Raw genomic sequence first — 18,680 nt, forward strand, 5'->3', positions numbered from 1 at the left:
TAGTGACTACACCCTCTACTGCTGTTTTACCTGAACAGAGACGTTTCCGAGAAACAGGTGTGTGTGTACGTGCAATTATGAAGGTGTTCATCAACTCCAGTTCTCAATGAAACTCTGGTTAGTTGGAGGTGAAGACAAACAATGATCTCAGATCCCAACTATTCAGTCATCTTTTGATGGTGCTTCAAACTAGTGACTACACCCTCTACTGCTGTTTTACCTGAACAGTGACGTTTCCGAGAAACAGGTGTGTGTGTGTGTATGCTGGTTATGGCTTTCAGCGTAGTCACAGTCTCAAACAACAGGATGTGGTACTCTCAACTGATCTTTTACTAGAACAGAGATGTTTCAGAGAAACATGTGGGTGTGTACATGCAATTACGCAGGTGTGCATACCTGTCCTTATCTCAGTTCTATTCTCTTCCATGCCGCTGTGAACCACAGGCTGATTGGAATGTTGAGTAACATACACTCAAATGCATACAAACACACTTACACATACTGACAGACTCACACACACGCAGACAAAGAAAGGCCTATGTCCCAGATCAGGGTTAGGTTCCCTCGACGTGGTCAGGATCAGAGACATGAGGGTCAGAGACATGAGGGTCAGAGGCATGAGGGTCAGAGGCATGAGGGTCAGAGGCATGAGGGTCAGAGACATGAGACATGAGGATCAGAGACATGAGACATGAGGATCAGAGACATGAGACATGAGGATCAGAGACATGAGACATGAGGATCAGAGACATGAGACATGAGGATCAGAGACATGAGGTTCAGAGATATGGGATGACACTATTCCCTCAGATACACTCCACCTACCACTACACCCACTCCACCTACCTACCCTTTATCTATCCTAGATAGGTGACCCCCTAGCAGCATCTCTGGGTTGGCATTATGCCCATTATCTCAACACCACTGACCCCGGCCTACACCCATTGTTCCCTCAGATACACCCCACCTACCCCTAAACCCCACCCCATTCTAAGTCTCAAGAACAAAACCTGTGGTTTAATGTACAGTTGAAGTCGGAAGTTTACATACACCTTAGCCAAATACATTTAAATATTATCGTTTATTTAGATATTAGAATACCGTAGGATTAATTAGAAACATCGTTTGACTTGTTTGGATGAACTTTACCAGCAACTTTTGGGATTTGTTTGTATGCATGTTGAAGGAGTGGATTACTGAATCAAGCGCCCCAACTAAACTGACATTTTTGGGATATAAAGAAGGACTTTATCGAACAAAACGACCATTCTATGTGTAGCTGGGACCCTTGGAATTGCAAACAGAGGAAGATCTTCAAAGGTAAATGATTTAATGAATCGCTATTTGTGATTTTGTGATGCCTGTGCTGGTTGAAAACGTATTTTGTTGTGGGGCGCTGTCCTCAGATAATCGCATGGTATGCTTTCGCCGTAAAGCCTTTTTGACATCTGACAACGTGGTTGGATTAACAAGAAGTTAAGCTTTTAAATTATGTATGACACTTGTATTTTCATGAATGTTTAGTATTGTTATTTTTGTATTTTCAACTTCGCACTCTTCAATTTCACCGGATGTTGTCGTCGGTGTCCCGCTAGCGGTTCATGCGCTCAAAGAAGATTTAAAAGGTGGAAATAGACCAAATTATTAGGTTGAAGCAAATGGGCTACTAACAGTTTACTACTCAACATACACTTAGTGTTACTTTCTTAGCTACAGTATACTTATCTAATAATTAATTAGATAATTTATGCAGCAGCATATAAGACATTTTTGGACTCACCTTGTTGTGATGTTTTCACTTGAACAGGAAGGTGGCGCGGAGGTCCTTCGTGGGCAAATTTTGTCATCAAAGAAAGAGAAAGATTTACAACTCCGAGTTGCATGACCGTTCAAATCGTGCTTTACCAGTCTGAGCTAATTTATCCCCGACTTTCAAGTTGCAATGCTTGTGGTTAGTCAATGTCACGATTCCTTCCAAACCAATCATTGTTGAATTTGCGATTTCCCACTTGTGTAATGTTTATGTCCAATGGCCGATGAGCACCGATACGTTTTATCTATAATTTCTCTTCATTATTTTTCTTAATTTGGCAAGGATTTAAAAGGATTTGCCAGTAGATTGTTGACTTGATTCATTATGATGACTGCTAGCTAATACTTTGAAAGTAAGATGTTCACATGATCAGTCCAATCACAGCTACTGTACAACGTTATTTGACATCATTTTATCTGTGGCCAATGACCTTGAGTCTTCTTGGAAGGTCACTTGTAATATAACTCTATGGCAGGACCCAAAGGGTTGAAATTTTGTACTTCAACTTGGCGATGATGTTGTGTCCCCATGAGTGACAGAACACTGAGCCAATCACGGCACAATTCTCCTATTTTCTGCTGTCTCGCCCCACCGCCACAGAAAGCACTGAAACACCTGCATTCTGGAGCTGCCTCATTCAAGAAAGCAAAAAAGAGACCATGTTTGTATGTGGCTTTATTAACTCAATTATACATATCATTTTTTGCAAACTGGTATCTGACAGGTATTAATGCCAAAATAGCACGCAAAACTGTCAAGCCTCCCCCAAAAAGGGAGGGAGAACACAGACCAGGGAGGGAGGCTAGAGGAGAGAACACAGACCAGGGAGGGAGGCTAGAGGAGAGAACACAGACCAGGGAGGGAGGCTAGAGGGAGAACACAGACCAGGGAGGGAGGATAGAGGGAGAACACAGACCAGGGAGGGAGGAGAGAGGGAGAACACAGACCAGGGAGGGAGGGTAGAGGGAGAACAGACTAGGGAGGGAGGGTAGAGGGAGAACACAGACCAGGGAGGGAGGATAGAGGGAGAACACAGACCAGGGAGGGAGGATAGAGGGAGAACACAGACCAGGGAGGGAGGGTAGAGGGAGAACACAGACCAGGGAGGGAGGGTAGAGGGAGAACACAGACCAGGGAGGGAGGGTAGAGGGAGAACACAGACCAGGGAGGGAGGATAGAGGGAGAACACAGACCAGGGAGGGAGGATAGAGGGAGAACACAGACCAGGGAGGGAGGGTAGAGGGAGAACACAGACCAGGGAGGGAGGGTAGAGGGAGAACACAGACCAGGGAGGGGGAGTAGAGGGAGAACACAGACCAAGGAGAGAGGGTAGAGGGAGAACACAGACCAGTGAGGAAGAGAAGAGGGAGGATAGAGGGAGAACACAGACCAGGGAGGGAGGGTAGAGGGAGAACACAGACCAGGGAGGGAGGGTAGAGGGAGAACACAGACCAGGGAGGGAGGGTAGAGGGAGAACACAGACCAGGGAGGGAGGGTAGAGGGAGAACACAGACCAGGGAGGGAGGATAGAGGGAGAACACAGACCAGGGAGGGAGGGTAGAGGGAGAACACAGACCAGGGAGGGAGGGTAGAGGGAGAACACAGACCAGGGAGGGGGAGTAGAGGGAGAACACAGACCAAGGAGAGAGGGTAGAGGGAGAACACAGACCAGTGAGGAAGAGAAGAGGGAGGATAGAGGGAGAACACAGACCAGGGAGGGAGGGTAGAGGGAGAACACAGACCAGGGAGGGAGGATAGAGGGAGAACACAGACCAGTGAGGAAGAGAAGAGGGAGGATAGAGGGAGAACACAGACCAAGGAGAGAGGGTAGAGGGAGAACACAGACCAGGAAGGGAGGGTAGAGGGAGAACACAGACCAAGGAGGGAGGGTAGAGGGAGAACACAGACCAGGGAGGGAGGGTAGAGGGAGAACACAGACCAAGGAGAGAGGGTAGAGGGAACACAGACCAGGGAGGGAGGATAGAGGGAGAACACAGACCAGGGAGGGAGGATAGAGAGAGAACACAGACCAAGGAGGGAGGGTAGAGGGAGAACACAGACCAAGGAGAGAGGGTAGAGGGAGAACACAGACCAGTGAGGAAGAGAAGAGGGAGGATAGAGGGAGAACACAGACCAAGGAGAGAGGGTAGAGGGAGAACACAGACCAGGAAGGGAGGGTAGAGGGAGAACACAGACCAAGGAGGGAGGGTAGAGGGAGAACACAGACCAGGGAGGGAGGGTAGAGGGAGAACACAGACCAAGGAGAGAGGGTAGAGGGAACACAGACCAGGGAGGGAGGATAGAGGGAGAACACAGACCAGGGAGGGAGGATAGAGAGAGAACACAGACCAGGGAGGGAGGATAGAGGGAGAACACAGACCAGGGAGGGAGGGTAGAGGGAGGGTAGAGGGAGAACACAGACTAGGGAGGGAGGGTAGAGGGAGAACACAGACCAGGGAGGGAGGATAGAGGGAGAACACAGACCAGGGAGGGAGGGTAGAGGGAGAACACAGACCAGGGAGGGAGGCTAGAGGGAGAACACAGACCAGGGAGGGAGGATACAGAGAGGGTAGAGGGAGAACACAGACCAGGGAGGGAGGATACAGAGAGGGTAGAGGGAGAACACAGACCAGGGAGGGAGGATACAGAGAGGGTAGAGGGAGAACACAGACTAGGGAGGGAGGGTAGAGGGAGAACACAGACCAGGGAGGGAGGATAGAGGGAGAACACAGACCAGGGAGGGAGGATAGAGGGAGAACACAGACCAGGGAGGGAGGGTAGAGGGAGAACACAGACCAGGGAGGGAGGAGAGAGGGAGAACACAGACCAGGGAGGGAGGCTAGAGGGAGAACACAGACCAGGGAGGGAGGCTAGAGGGAGAACACAGACCAGGGAGGGAGGATACAGAGAGGGTAGAGGGAGAACACAGACCAGGGAGGGAGGGTAGAGGGAGAACACAGACCAGGGAGGGAGGATAGAGGGAGGATAGAGGGAGAACACAGACCAGGGAGGGAGGATAGAGGGAGAACACAGACCAGGGAGGGAGGGTAGAGGGAGAACACAGACCAGGGAGAGAGGGTAGAGGGAGAACACAGACCAGGGAGGGAGGATAGAGGGAGAACACAGACCAGGGAGGGAGGGTAGAGGGAGAACACAGACCAGGGAGGGAGGAGAGAGGGAGAACACAGACCAGGGAGGGAGGATAGAGGGAGAACACAGACCACGGAGGGAGGAGAGAGGGAGGATAGAGGGAGAACACAGACCAGGGAGGGAGGATAGAGGGAAGGTAGAGGGAGAACACAGACCAGGGAGGGAGAATAGAGGGAGGGTAGAGGGAGACTAGAGGGATAACACAGACCAGGGAGGGAGGATAGAGAGAGAACACACACCAGGGAGGGAGGATAGAGGGAGAACACAGACCAGGGAGGGAGGATAGAGGGAGAACACAGACCAGGGAGGGAGAGTAGAGGGAGAACACAGACCAGGGAGGGAGGATACAGAGAGGGTAGAGGGAGAACACAGACCAGGAAGGGAGGACAGAGGGAGAACACAGACCAGGGAGGGAGGGTATAGGGAGAACACAGACCAGGGAGGGAAGAGAGAGGGAGAACACAGACCAGGGAGGGAGGGTAGAGGGAGAACACAGACCAGGAAGGGAGGATAGAGGGAGAAAACAGACCAGGGAGGGAGGGTAGAGGGAGAACACAGACCAGGGAGGGAGGATACAGAGAGGGTAGACGGAGAACACAGACCAGGAAGGGAGGACAGAGGGAGAACACAGACCAGTGAGGGAGGAGAGAGGGAGAACACAGACCAGGGAGGTAGGAGAGAGGGAGAACACAGACCAGGGAGGGAGGATAGAGGGAGGGTAGAGGGAGAACACAGACCAGGGAGGGAGGGTAGAGGAAGAACACAGACCAGGGAGGGAGGAGAGAGGGAGTACACAGACCAGGGAGGGAGAGTAGACGGAGGGTAGAGGGAGGGTAGAGGGAGAACACAGACCAGGGAGGGAGAGTAGACGGAGGGTAGAGGGAGGGTAGAGGGAGAACTGTCACAAGCCGGCTCATAGCCTGTGACAAATGAGAGGACACGAACAACAGGTATAGGCCAATTCAAAAGTGTTCTTTATTATTAAGCAAACTATTAACTTAAACTAAGAAATAGGAATGAGGTGTGGATGTATCATAATGTAAGGTGTATGTAAAGTGCATGGGTGCATGAATATGTGTGTGTGAACATGACTGAGTGGAAACTATGCAAAACTAAAAAGGAACAAACAAATCATGAGCATACCTGGAGGAGCAGAGAGAGAGAGCAAGAGAGAGAGGTGATTAGTAAGCAGTTTTATACCCTGAGCCCAGGTGGCTCCAATCACTTAACGACCCTCCTCTGCCTGCAGGAGGAACCGCCCCCTGCACTGCAGAGGAGGAGCCGTGACACCCCCCTCCTTAAAATGAGGGTCCCACCCTCAACCCAACTTCCTCCAACATATTCAAAATAATTCAAATTTCCCAAAAAACAAATAAACAACAAAAATACCAATCCCGGCTCCTAGCAGTAGCCCCGTGTCCCCCAGCTGACTGTCCGTTCCTCAAACTCGGCAGCCCTGGTACCTGGGGAGCAATTTAAGAGGAAAGAGGCACAGACAGCCCGTAGGGGTCAACAGAGAAAAGGTACAAGCTAGGTTAAAGGAGCACGGGACAGAGCATCAGCAATGATATTATCCTTACCCTTAATGTGCCTAATATCAAGGTTGAATGGTTGCAAGAACAAAGCCCAACGCATCAGGCGCTGGTTGGGGTTTTGCAGGGACCTCAGAAAAACCAGTGGGTTGTGGTCAGTGAACACAGTTAAAGGGGTCAAACCAGAACCAACATAGACCTCGAAGTGCTGTAAAGCCCAAATGAGACCTAAAGCCTCCTTTTCAATTACAGAATAGTTTTTCTGATACTTATTAAATTTTCGGGAGAAGAAACTGACTGGACACTCAACCTTGTCGTCATTCTCCTGGAGAAGCACAGCCCCAGCACCGATTTGACTGGCGTCTACCTGCAATTTGAAAGGTTTCCCAAAATTTGGTGCTGCCAACACAGGTGCCAAATACAAAAGAGTCTTAACTGCATCAAATGCCTCTTGACACTGGGTGGACCAGATAAATTCAGCCTTGGCCTTCAACAGATTGGTCAGTGGGGACACTACTACCGAAAAGTTTACAAAAAGCACGGTAGTACCCCGCCATTCCCAGGAAGCGCATCAGTTCTTTCTTTGTAGAGGGCTGTGGGAACTGCCTCACAGCCTGAACCTTGGCTTCCACGGGACAGACAAATCCCTGACCAACAACCTTGCCAAAGTATGTGACTTTGGCAAACTCACTTTGGCAAACTCACATTTTGCCAAATCAATACCTGTGTCCAACATAGACTGCATCTCTGTTTCCAGTTTTAGTCTCTTCTCCTCAGATACACGATAAAATCTGTGTTTGATAGGCTTAGCATCTCCGATGTCTATATCATGTTCAATTAAGTGGGTTTGTGATGGAGTGTCAGAAAACAAAACAGGGTAGTTTCTAATAAGAGCTACCAATTCATCACATTTCTCAGAGTCTAAATGATCTACCAAAACCCCAAGGTTTTGCAAAGTCTGAGAGTTTTTCAACCGACCTTGTAAGACCTGGTTTGGCTTACTTGTACACTGACACGTATGACAAGTTTTAATAAACTGAGATACATCCCGCTTTAAATGTGGCCAGAAAAAATAACGAAGTATACGATCATACGTTTTACGAACACCCATATGACCTGCCACATCACCATGTGAAGTTTGCAACACTTTATTTCGCAAAGTAGTAGGTACAACTATTTGAAAGACTGGTTCTCCTAGACCCTGATCATAGTGTGGAACCCATTTCCTGACCAACAGCCCATCAAGAAGAAAATAACACTGAGCACTATTCCTCACCACTGAATCAGGAACCACTTTATCAAACAGATCAGCCAAAGTAGTATCGGCTTTTTGCTCAGCCATCAATGAATCTCTAGAACTAGTCAACTGTTCTGTCTGGAGTTTGACTGGCAACTCAAGACTTTCTGGCTTACTCTCAATCTCCTTACGAGAGGCTGCGCGGGTAACCGCACAAACTGGAAATACCTCAGGAGACACACAGTTCTGATCCGGAGATTCCCTTGCAGGGGACACTGAAGGTTGCTTCTTACAGATGTTTAATTTGCCATCTGCCCACACCTTACTACCTGCCAAGTCATTCCCCAAAATCATGTGCACTCCCTCTACTGGCAACTGAGGTCTAACCCCAACATCTACATCACCCTCTACCAGACCACATTTTAGGGTAACTTCATGTAAAGGACAAGAGAATGGAACTAAACCCATACCACATACCATTACACAACGGCCAGTATCAGACTCTTTAGAGAACGGCAAAACAGATTCCAGAATAAAAGAATCTAAAGCTCCAGTGTCTCTTAGGATCTTGATTTTAACATTCTGGTTGCCATCTACCAGGGACACTACACCATCTGAAATAAAGGCTGAAAAATCACAGCGGGAAAACTGAGAATCAAACTCAACTAGTGGCTGAAACAGCTCACCCTGGTGGTCAGAGGCTGTAACAGGACTTGCCATCACAACAGGTTTAACTTGAACTGACTGTTTTGATTTAAGCAGAGGACAATTTCTTCCAATGTCCTTCAACTAAACAGTAGCGACAGGTATTAGCATTAACCGGTGCTTTAAGTCCTCCAGACCCAAACTTCTGCTGAGGCCTTTGGAAAGATGCCCCCCAAAAAGGTGACCTACTATTCCTAGGAGTAAAGTTATTCTTATGGTACATATCACTGTTTGACTCAAAATGGCTTTTATGTGTTAGCCTGTACTCATCTGCAAGGATTGCTGCATCACTTGGAGACTTAACTTTACGTTCATTCATGTATGTAGCAACCTGGTCAGGAACAGAATTTTTGAACTGTTCTAACACAATCAAATTAGACAGACCCTCAAAAGTACTAACTTCAGAAGCTGTACACCAACGATTAAATGCAGAAGTTAAATCACAAACAAACTCAGAATAGGTTTGTGAATCTAACTTTTTCCTGTAACGAAAACGTTGACGATATGCCTCTGGCACAAGCTCGTAGACCTTCAGAACTGCTGATTTAACTTTAGCATAAACTTTACTGTCAGCTACACTCAGTGCTGCAAAAGCCTCACGTGCTTTACCTGTAAGTACACATTGCAACAACATAGTCATGTCCAAATCTGACCAAGCTCTAGCTTCCGCAATACGCTCAAATAAAGTAAAGTATGTGTCTGGATCTGACTCATCAAATTTAGGCAACAAACGAAGATTCTGTGAAACATCAAACTGTGGTAGTCTTTCCGGTCTATTAGCATTTCTCAATCGCTCTCTCTAATTGCATTTGCATTTGCTCTAATTGCATTTGCAACAGTTCCCTCTGCTGCTCAAAAGTTAATGAAGGGCTAGCCTGAAAACTTGCACCCTCACTACTAGCAGACTGACCGCCAAAAACACCCATTTCCCTAAGACCCTGCTTTAAGCTAGTTTTAACAGTCTCTAATTTTTTTATCAACAATCTCAATCTGATAATGTTCAGCAATTTCAATTAACTGCTCCTTAGTACACAACTCTAAGGCTACCTCTGAAGGAGCTTGAACAAAACTACTCAAAATGGAAGACATTCTCCTCAACCAATACAACTATTACAAATGCTCAAAAAAAAAACACAACTCACCTGCTGTCAATTTGGGTTCAAGGACAGGAGCCACACCCCACTATCCTCCAAAAACTACTAACTAACTGGCCCTGGTCTTCGTGCAGTCACATGTGGTGGGGTTTTATGCACACAAAACCAGTGGAGTGGAAAAGACAACCAGAAACTGGCGGCCCTCCCATAACCACGGAGGTGCTCCCGAGCCGATGTAGGGGAAAAGGGAAAGGGATGCTCTACCCACGTTCACTGCCACCTAAAACAAAAACACCACAAGCCTCCTATGGACACTTGCTGATATGCCTGAACAGGAGAGGACTCCCACCTGAACAAAACCCAGAAAAACACAGAGTGAATTGCTTAGCTACCAAGCTAACTGAACCAAAAGAACACATGGCTCTCAACTCTCTCTTAAACAAAAATTGGCCCAACCAAAACATCCACTCAAACAAAAAAAATTGTCAAACTAAACTAACCCAAGTTAACTACTATCCCGGATGAGCCCCCACTTGTCACAAGCCGGCTCATAGCCTGTGACAAATGAGAGGACACGAACAACAGGTATAGGCCAATTCAAAAGTGTTCTTTATTATTAAGCAAACTATTAACTTAAACTAAGAAATAGGAATGAGGTGTGGATGTATCATAATGTAAGGTGTATGTAAAGTGCATGGGTGCATGAATATGTGTGTGTGAACATGACTGAGTGGAAACTATGCAAAACTAAAAAGGAACAAACAAATCATGAGCATACCTGGAGGAGCAGAGAGAGAGAGCAAGAGAGAGAGGTGATTAGTAAGCAGTTTTATACCCTGAGCCCAGGTGGCTCCAATCACTTAACGACCCTCCTCTGCCTGCAGGAGGAACCGCCCCCTGCACTGCAGAGGAGGAGCCGTGACAGAACACAGACCAGGGAGGGAGAACACAGACCAGGGAGGGAGGATAGAGGGAGGGTAGAGGGAGAATACAGACCAGGGAGGGAGGGTAGAGAGAGAACACAGACCAGGGAGGGAGGGTAGAGGGAGAACACAGACCAGGGAGGGAGGGTAGAGGGAGAACACAGACCAGGGAGGGAGTGTAGAGGGAGAACACAGACCAGGGAGGGAGGATAGAGGGAGAACACAGACCAGGGAGGGAGGATAGAGAGACTAGAGGGAGTACACAGACCAGGGAGGGAGGAGAGAGGGAGGGTAGAGGGAGAACACAGACCAGGGAGGGAGAGAAGAGGGAGAACACAGACCAGGGAGGGAGTGTAGAGGGAGAACACAGACCAGGGAGGGAGGATAGAGGGAGAACACAGACCAGGGAGGGAGGATAGAGAGACTAGAGGGAGTACACAGACCAGGGAGGGAGGGTAGAGAGTACACAGACCAGGGAGGGAGGATAGAGAGACTAGAGGGAGTACACAGACCAGGGAGGGAGGGTAGAGAGTACACAGACCAGGGATTATTTTTGGGCCTTAATGCTTTTATCCCACAGAAATGCATATATGGAAAAACATATATTTTTTACTATGTAAAGAGGTTTGTTTTTAAGTGTCTGTACTATATCTGAGATATATAAAAAACTTTTTTTTACACATTTTTAACCACTTTTTTAAAACCCTCTAGAGTCTAACCCCTGTCTAAACCAGGGTGACGGGGTTCTAAGCTGACATATGGAATTGTTTTAAGATGATCATACCATGGATCATTTATATATTTGATTTAGAATTTTAAGACCTCTTAAGATATAAAAACATATATATATTTAAAAATTATTGGATGAAACATTGAATCTGGCATTACTGCTATTAGCCAATTGAAACACATTGAATACCAGATTCACTTCATGGAACAACAGATCGTCCCCCAAAAAATGTTAAGGAAGCTATTTCTGAAGTGTCTGTCTGTAACGGCTGTCTAATGCCTCCTCCTCGGATGAGGAGGAGGAGTAAGGGTCGGACCAAATGCAGCGTTGAATGTAGACATAATGAATTTATTTGACAAGACGAACACTGACACGAACTACACTTGAATATAAACAAAATAACAAACAAACGACGTAGACTGACCTGAACATAAGAACTTACATAAACACGAAGAACGCACGAACAGGTACAGACTAGCCAAACGAACGAACAAACGAACGAACGAAACAGTCCCGTGTGGTGCACAGACACAAACACAGGAACAATCACCCACAAACAAACAGTGAGAACAGCCTACCTTAATATGGTTCTCAATCAGAGGAAACGTCAAACACCTGCCTCTAATTGAGAACCATATCAGGCAACGCATTTAACCCAACATAGAAACACATAACATAGAATGCCCACCCCAACTCACGCCCTGACCAACTAAACACATACAAAACCAAAGGAAAACAGGTCAGGAACGTGACACTGTCCTTTATCTGAGAAATTTAAGTTCAGGAACCAATTCCCCCACCCCAAAATTGACATGCACTAAATCTCCATTTAAACTTCTATTTTGTTTTTAAAACTGGTACCGGGGACCTTCAGATTAGTCTTGTGAGGCTTGGGAAAAACAGAGAATACCAACGTGTTCATGAGAGTCTCACCTTTCCACAGAGGGGTCATATTAGTGTGTATCTCAAACCGTTCGGACGCTACAGACAGAAGTTGCAGAAGAGGCTGTACCAACTTCAGACCTGTGTTGTGGGCGTCCTAGGGCAAATGGAGAACACCATTGTGTTCGTGAGAGGAGGCCATACCGTTCGGATGCTACAGACGTTTCAGTGAGAAGACTGAATTTCAGGATGTCTCATGGACTGACAAACCGCTCTAGCTCTGCCACCTTTCACCACAGAAGTGGAAGGGCGATATTGGCGGATGCGGTGGTTTGAGACATGCAGCTTTGGCAAAATAACACGTATCTCTAGGTTAAACAGACAGATTTTGATGGGGATTATTTTATTCTATTCATTATATTGACTCTTAATTAACTTCCTGTTCCTGCTCTTTCCTCCTCCTCTCCCTCTCCTAATGTTGTCTTTTTACCTGCTACTGCTTTTTCCTGCTCAGGTTTCTCGTTCCACTTCCATCTCCTATCTCTCCTCCAATCTCTTATTCATAACATGTGTTATTCCTCCTCCTATAGCTGCTCCTATAGCTGTTGCTGCTCCTACCCCTATCACTGGCCCTGCAACGGCAGGGATTCCAAGAAGACATAGTCCTACTACTGTAGTTGTGCAGCCAACTCCTATAGCTGCTTGTGTACCCAACTCCAATCAATCAATCAATCAATCAATTTTATTTTATATAGCCCTTCGTACATCAGCTAATATCTCGAAGTGCTGTACAGACACCCAGCCTAAAACCCCAAACAGCTAGTAATGCAGGTGTAGAAGCACGGTGGCTAGGAAAAACTCCCTAGAAAGGCCAAAACCTAGGAAGAAACCTAGAGAGGAACCAGGCTATGAGGGGTGGCCAGTCCTCTTCTGGCTGTGCCGGGTGGAGATTATAACAGAACTATGCCAAGATGTTCAAAAATGTTCATAAGTGACAAGCATGGTCAAATAATAATCATGAATAATGTTCAGTTGGCTTTTCATAGCCGATCATCAAGAGTTGAAAAACAACAGGTCTGGGACAGGTGGCGGTTCCATAACCGCAGGCAGAACAGCTGAAACTGGAATAGCAGCAAGGCCAGGCGGACTGGGGACAGCAAGGAGTCACCACGGGCGGCAGTCCCGACGCATGGTCCTAGGGCCCAGGTCCTCCGAGAGAAAGAAAGAGAGAAGGAGAAAATTAGAGAGAGCCAAGATTTTCAAAATGTTCATAAATGACAAGCATGGTCAAATAATAATCAGGAATAAATCTCAGTTGGCTTTTCATAGCCGATCATTAAGAGTTGAAAACAGCAGGTCTGGGACAGGTAGGGGTTCCGTAACCGCAGGCAGAACAGTTGAAACTGGAATAGCAGCAAGGCCAGGCGGACTGGGGACAGCAAGGTGTCATCATGCCCGGTAGTCCTGATGTATGGTCCTAGGGCTCAGGTTCTCAGAGAGAAAGAGAGAACGAGAGAATTAGAGAGAGCATACTTAAATTCACACAGGACACTGGATAAGACAGGAGAAGTACTCCAGGTAACCAACTGACCCTAGCCCCCCGACACATAAACTACTGCAGCATAAATACTGGAGGCTGAGACAGGAGCGGTCAGGAGACACTGTGGCCCCATCCGAAGAAACCCCCGGACAGGGCCAAACAGGAAGGATATAACCCCACCCACTTTGCCAAAGCACAGCCCCCGCACCACTAGAGGGAAATCCTCAACCACCAACTTACAATCCTGAGACAAGGCCGAGTATAGCCCACAAAGGTCTCCACCACAGCACAAACCAAGGGGGGGCGCCAACCCAGACAGGAAGATCACGTCAGTAACTCAACCCACTCAAGTGACGCACCCCTCCTAGGGACGGCATGAAAGAGCACCAGCAAGCCAGTGACTCAGCCCCTGTAACAGGGTTAGAGGCAGAGAATCCCAGTGGAGAGAGGGGAACCGGCCTGGCAGAGACAGCAAGGGTGGTTCGTTGCTCCAGAGCCTTTCCGTTCACCTTCACACTCCTGGGCCAGACTACACTCAATCATATGACCTACTGAAGAGATAAGTCTTCAGTAAAGACTTAAAGGTTGAGACCGAGTCTGCGTCTCTCACATGGGTAGGCAGACTGTTCCATAAAAATGGAGATCTATAGGAGAAAGCCCTGCCTCCCGCTGTATGCTTAGAAATTCTAGGGACAATTAGGAGGCCTGCGTCTTGTGACCGTAGCGTACGTATTGGTATGTACGGCAGGACCAACTCGGAAAGATAGGTAGGAGCAAGCCCATGTAACGCTTTATAGGTTAACAGTAAAACCTTGAAATCAGCCCTTGCCTTAACAGGAAGCCAGTGTAGGGAAGCTAGCACTGGAGTAATATGATCAAATTTCTTGGTTCTAGTCAGGATTCTAGCAGCCGTATTTAGCACTAACTGAAGTTTATTTAGTGCTTTATCCGGGTAGCCGGAAAGTAGAGCATTGCAGTAGTCTAACCTAGAAGTAACAAATGCATGGATTAATTTTTCTGCATCATTTTTGGACAGAAAATTTCTGATTTTTGCAATGTTACGTAGATGGAAAAAAGCTGTCCTTGAAACAGTCTTGATATGTTCGTCAAAAGAGAGATCAGGGTCAAGAGTAACGCCGAGGTCCTTCACAGTTTTATTTGAGACGACTTTACAACCATCAAGATGAATTGTCAGATTTAACAGAAGATCTCTTTGTTTCTTGGGACCTAGAACAAGCATCTCTGTTTTGTCCGAGTTTAAAAGTAGAAAGTTTTCAGCCATCCACTTCCTTATGTCTGAAACACAGGCTGACAACTGACTTCTCTGGATCTCTTTCTGAGCCTTCTCATACATCTCATTGGTGTAGTATCCATTCCCCTCCACCATCTCCTCTATCTTCCTCAGCAGCACCCTGACCTGGGTATGGTCTCTCTGCTCTTTATTGTTAAAGACATAATATCTGCCTCCACAAACTCTGACCAGTTTCTGAAGCTCCTGACACTCTTTCAGAAACTCCTCTACTGGTTTTCCCTCCAGCTGATCTGCACCAGTGAATAATACTATAGTGAAGTCTGAGGCCCCTTTTCCAAAGTTCTCCTGGATGTACTTCACTGCTTTTCTTTGCTCCTCTGTGTATCTATCCATTCTGATCACCAGCAGGAACCCATGGGGTCCTGGGACTGACATCTTGATGCAGCTCTCTATTTCCTTTCTCTCTTTTCCCCCTTTCTTGTTCATCAATTTTATAAGGACATGGGATTCTTTCAATAATATGTCACAGATTCCTGGACTGTCAACCACCTCAATCCTCTTCCCATACACCTCTCCACTCTGTTTCTCACTCTTTGTAGTTACAGGCACTGGAGAAGCATCCACTTTAAACACCCTTGTCCCCAAGATGGTGTTTCCTGTTGCACTTTTCCCTGCTCCAGACTTCCCAACCAAAACTATCCTCAGATCAGCAGACTGTAGTAATTCTGTTGAAACACAAAATACAGTATGTAGCTGAATCATTTTCAATGACACAAGTGGTTAAATTTTGTTCACTTCACTGACCATATTCAGAGCATATTCATTGTAAGGTTAAAGGGCAATTCCACCACTTTTCAAAACTCATATTCAATAAGGGGTGGGTCTACTCAATATTAGGACGGTGTTCTTAATGTTTTGTTCAGTGAGTATATGCATGTCTCCACACATGGGGCGGCAGGTAGCCTAGTGGTTAGAGCGTTGGACTAGTAACCGAGAGGTTGCAAGATCAAATCCCTGAGCTCACAAGGTACAAATCTGTTGATCTGCCCCTGAACAAGGCAGTTAACCCACTGTTCCTAGGACATCATTGAAAATAAGAATGTGTTCTTAACTGACTTGCCTAGTTAAATAAAGGTAAAATGAAAAACATGTTGTGAATATATGTTGCATACATGTTGAAATATACAAACATTTTCAATTTTAATATATGTGTAACATATTTCTGGCTTATTGTCTCGTCTGCTCCTGCTCCTCCCCTCCGGCGTACGATGTCACCAAAGTACCAACCACCGGTCCTGGGTTCATGATTACGCACACCTGGCACTCATCATCACGCGTGATCATCACACGTTAATCATTATGATTCACACCTGGACTCCATTACCTTCATCATCTCTTCCACTTTATATGTCACTCTCCCATGTTCACTCACCAGTTGGTATTGTTTTTGTGCATCGACATTATGTTAGTGTCGTGTTCTTGGTTTTGTTGTTTAATTAAAACATTTCACCTGCACCTGCTTCTGACTCACCGCTCCATCATTATAGAATACCAACTCAAAATATGGAAGCAGCAGGACAACCGGACATCTCCCAGACAATCGATGAACAAGGTGACCTTCTTCGTCAACACCATGATCAGCTGGCTCAACTGGGGACGGCCATGAAAGATGTTCTCTGCAGTCTACAACGTCTCAACAGCGGAGGATAATCTGGAGCCTGTCCGCCCAACGAGCCCGTCCACACACCAGCCCATCCAGCAACCCGCTCAGGTCAGAGATGCCTGCCTTCCCTCCCGGAGAAATATGATGGGACACCATCCAAATGCCATGGCTTCTTCCTTCAGTGCTCCCTCTTTTTCGCACATCAGATGGGAGCCCCCACCACTGATAGGTCTAAGGTTGCAACGATTATTTCTCTGCTGAATGGCCGGGCATTGGAATGGGCTACGGCCATCTAGGAGAGAGGAGAAGAGGAGTTTGAGTCTTATGAGGGGTTCATGTTTAAATGTACTTTCGATCATCCGGCAGAGAGGGAGGTGAGCGTCTGCTTTAACTCCAGCAGGGGAATCAGACGGCCGCTGAGTATGCGCTCACCTTCTGGACAGTAGCAGCTTCCTGTGGATAGAATGAGCCGGCATTCAGCATGTTACTTGGAAGAGGTCTGTGCGAGGAGGTCAAGACGGAACTGGCCTGCTAAGATGACAACCTCACCCTGGACACACTCATTACGATGGGTATCCGTCTGGATAACCTCCTCCGGGAGCGTCGGCATCTTCATCACCTCTCCCTTCTTTGGCGAGTGTTCGGGATCAGAGCCTGAACCCATGGAGGTTCACATGCCTTCCCGCGGCGGAACGACGCAGACGGATACAGCTGGGGCTCTGTCTGTACTGTAGCCAGGGAGGGCTCAAGCACCAGAGGTGTCCTTTACTTCAGAATCCGCAATCCACTAGAGCAGAGGGACGGTCACGTGATGTTACGTCCCCTGGACCAGGAATGAGTATTCCATCTACTACTCTTCCTGTTAGACTCTTTGTAGTACCCATCACCCTGGCTGACTGTCCCTCCTGCCCTGTGTCTACAGCTTTAGTGGATTCCGGAGCCGCGGAACTTAATGGATCAGACCCTTGCCTCTTCTCTCAATATTACTACCTACCCGCTCTCCTCTCCTTTTCAAAGTCTTGACTGTCGGCCTCTAGGATCCGGAACCATCACCCAACCATCACATCACCCAACTACTCACCCTCACCGTGGAGCCCAATCCCCAGGAAAACATCCCCTTCTTCATCAACAGTGCACCAGTTCACAAGATCATCCTCGGCCTACCTTGGTTTCTGTGCCATAACCCCACCATCTCATTGTCGAGGATGAGAATAACCGACTGGTCACCTGAATTCCGGACAACCTGCTTCCCTGTCCCCTGTGGTTCCACGTTGGTTGATTGTCCTGTGGTTGCCCTCCAGCCCAACATCCCACAGGAATATCAGGATCTAAGGGAGGTATCCTCCAAGACCCGCGCTACCCGTCTCCCTCCTCATCGCCCCTGGGACTGAGCCATTGACCTGTTTTCTGGTGCTACACCTCCGTGCAGATGCATCTACCCTGTCGGTAGCTGAGACCCAGGCCATGGAGGACTACATTCAAGAGACGGTCCAATAGGATTTCATCCGCAGGTCCACGCCCCCTGCATCAGCTGATTTCTTCTTCGTGAACAGGTTCCCATGTCTCGACCGGGAAGGTCTCAGCCGGCTCATCAGGCTCTCACGCCTCAGCCGATTCGTAAGGCTTCTGCGCCTCAGCAGAGGCGACCGGTCCGCTCCGGATCCCCGGGATCATCACTTTGGTTGGCGTCCTGCAGCTGGAGCCGAACGTGCCGTGGAGTTGGTACCGTCATGTATGCGCTCTCTCCGGGGCCCTAGGTCGCCATGCTCCCGTGTCTCACCAGGCTGCTTGTTATAGCGCACACCTCTCAGACTCACCTGGACTCCATCACCTCCTTGATTACCTGCCCTATATATGTCACCCCCCTTGGTTCCTTTCCCAGCCGTCAATGTTTCTGTTTCAGTGTCCTGTCTGTGCGTTGTTCGTGTTTCTTGTTTTGTTAATTTGTTTATTAAATTATGCACTCCCTGAACTTGCTTCCCGACTCCCAGCGCACACGTTACACTTATATACATATATGTACATATCAGTGGTGGTCGGTGACATTTAAGATGAGGGAGGAATATTATTTTTTGATGAACATGGGCTTATTTGCATTACAGCATATTGGATGACTCTCATTCATATTCCATTCACCCAGCTCAATGTAACAGTGATAG

The 18,680-nt window shown here is 47.4% G+C and overlaps 2 protein-coding genes across 2 annotated transcripts in view; both read right to left on the bottom strand.

Moving 5' to 3' along the window:
- Window positions 1-12,201: 12,201 nt before the first annotated feature.
- Window positions 12,202-17,185, bottom strand: LOC129839225 (GTPase IMAP family member 4-like). Its single transcript, XM_055906536.1, has 3 exons — window positions 17,071-17,185; window positions 14,920-15,583; window positions 12,202-12,223 (listed from the first exon to the last, which is right to left on the bottom strand). Exons 1-3 carry the CDS (start codon window positions 17,183-17,185, stop codon window positions 12,202-12,204), a joined length of 801 nt encoding a protein of 266 aa, XP_055762511.1.
- An 814-nt stretch (window positions 17,186-17,999) lies between these two features.
- Window positions 18,000-18,680, bottom strand: part of LOC129839226 (GTPase IMAP family member 4-like) — a 45,222-nt gene continuing 44,541 nt past the window's right edge. Inside the window, exon 3 of the mRNA XM_055906537.1 lies at window positions 18,000-18,175. Within this exon, the coding sequence (XP_055762512.1) occupies window positions 18,000-18,175 (176 nt within the window). The remainder of the gene's footprint in view (window positions 18,176-18,680) is intronic.

The sequence above is a fragment of the Salvelinus fontinalis genome, chromosome 40 (genome assembly GCF_029448725.1).
Source record: "Salvelinus fontinalis isolate EN_2023a chromosome 40, ASM2944872v1, whole genome shotgun sequence".
In the NCBI taxonomy this organism is placed as follows: domain Eukaryota; kingdom Metazoa; phylum Chordata; class Actinopteri; order Salmoniformes; family Salmonidae; genus Salvelinus; species Salvelinus fontinalis.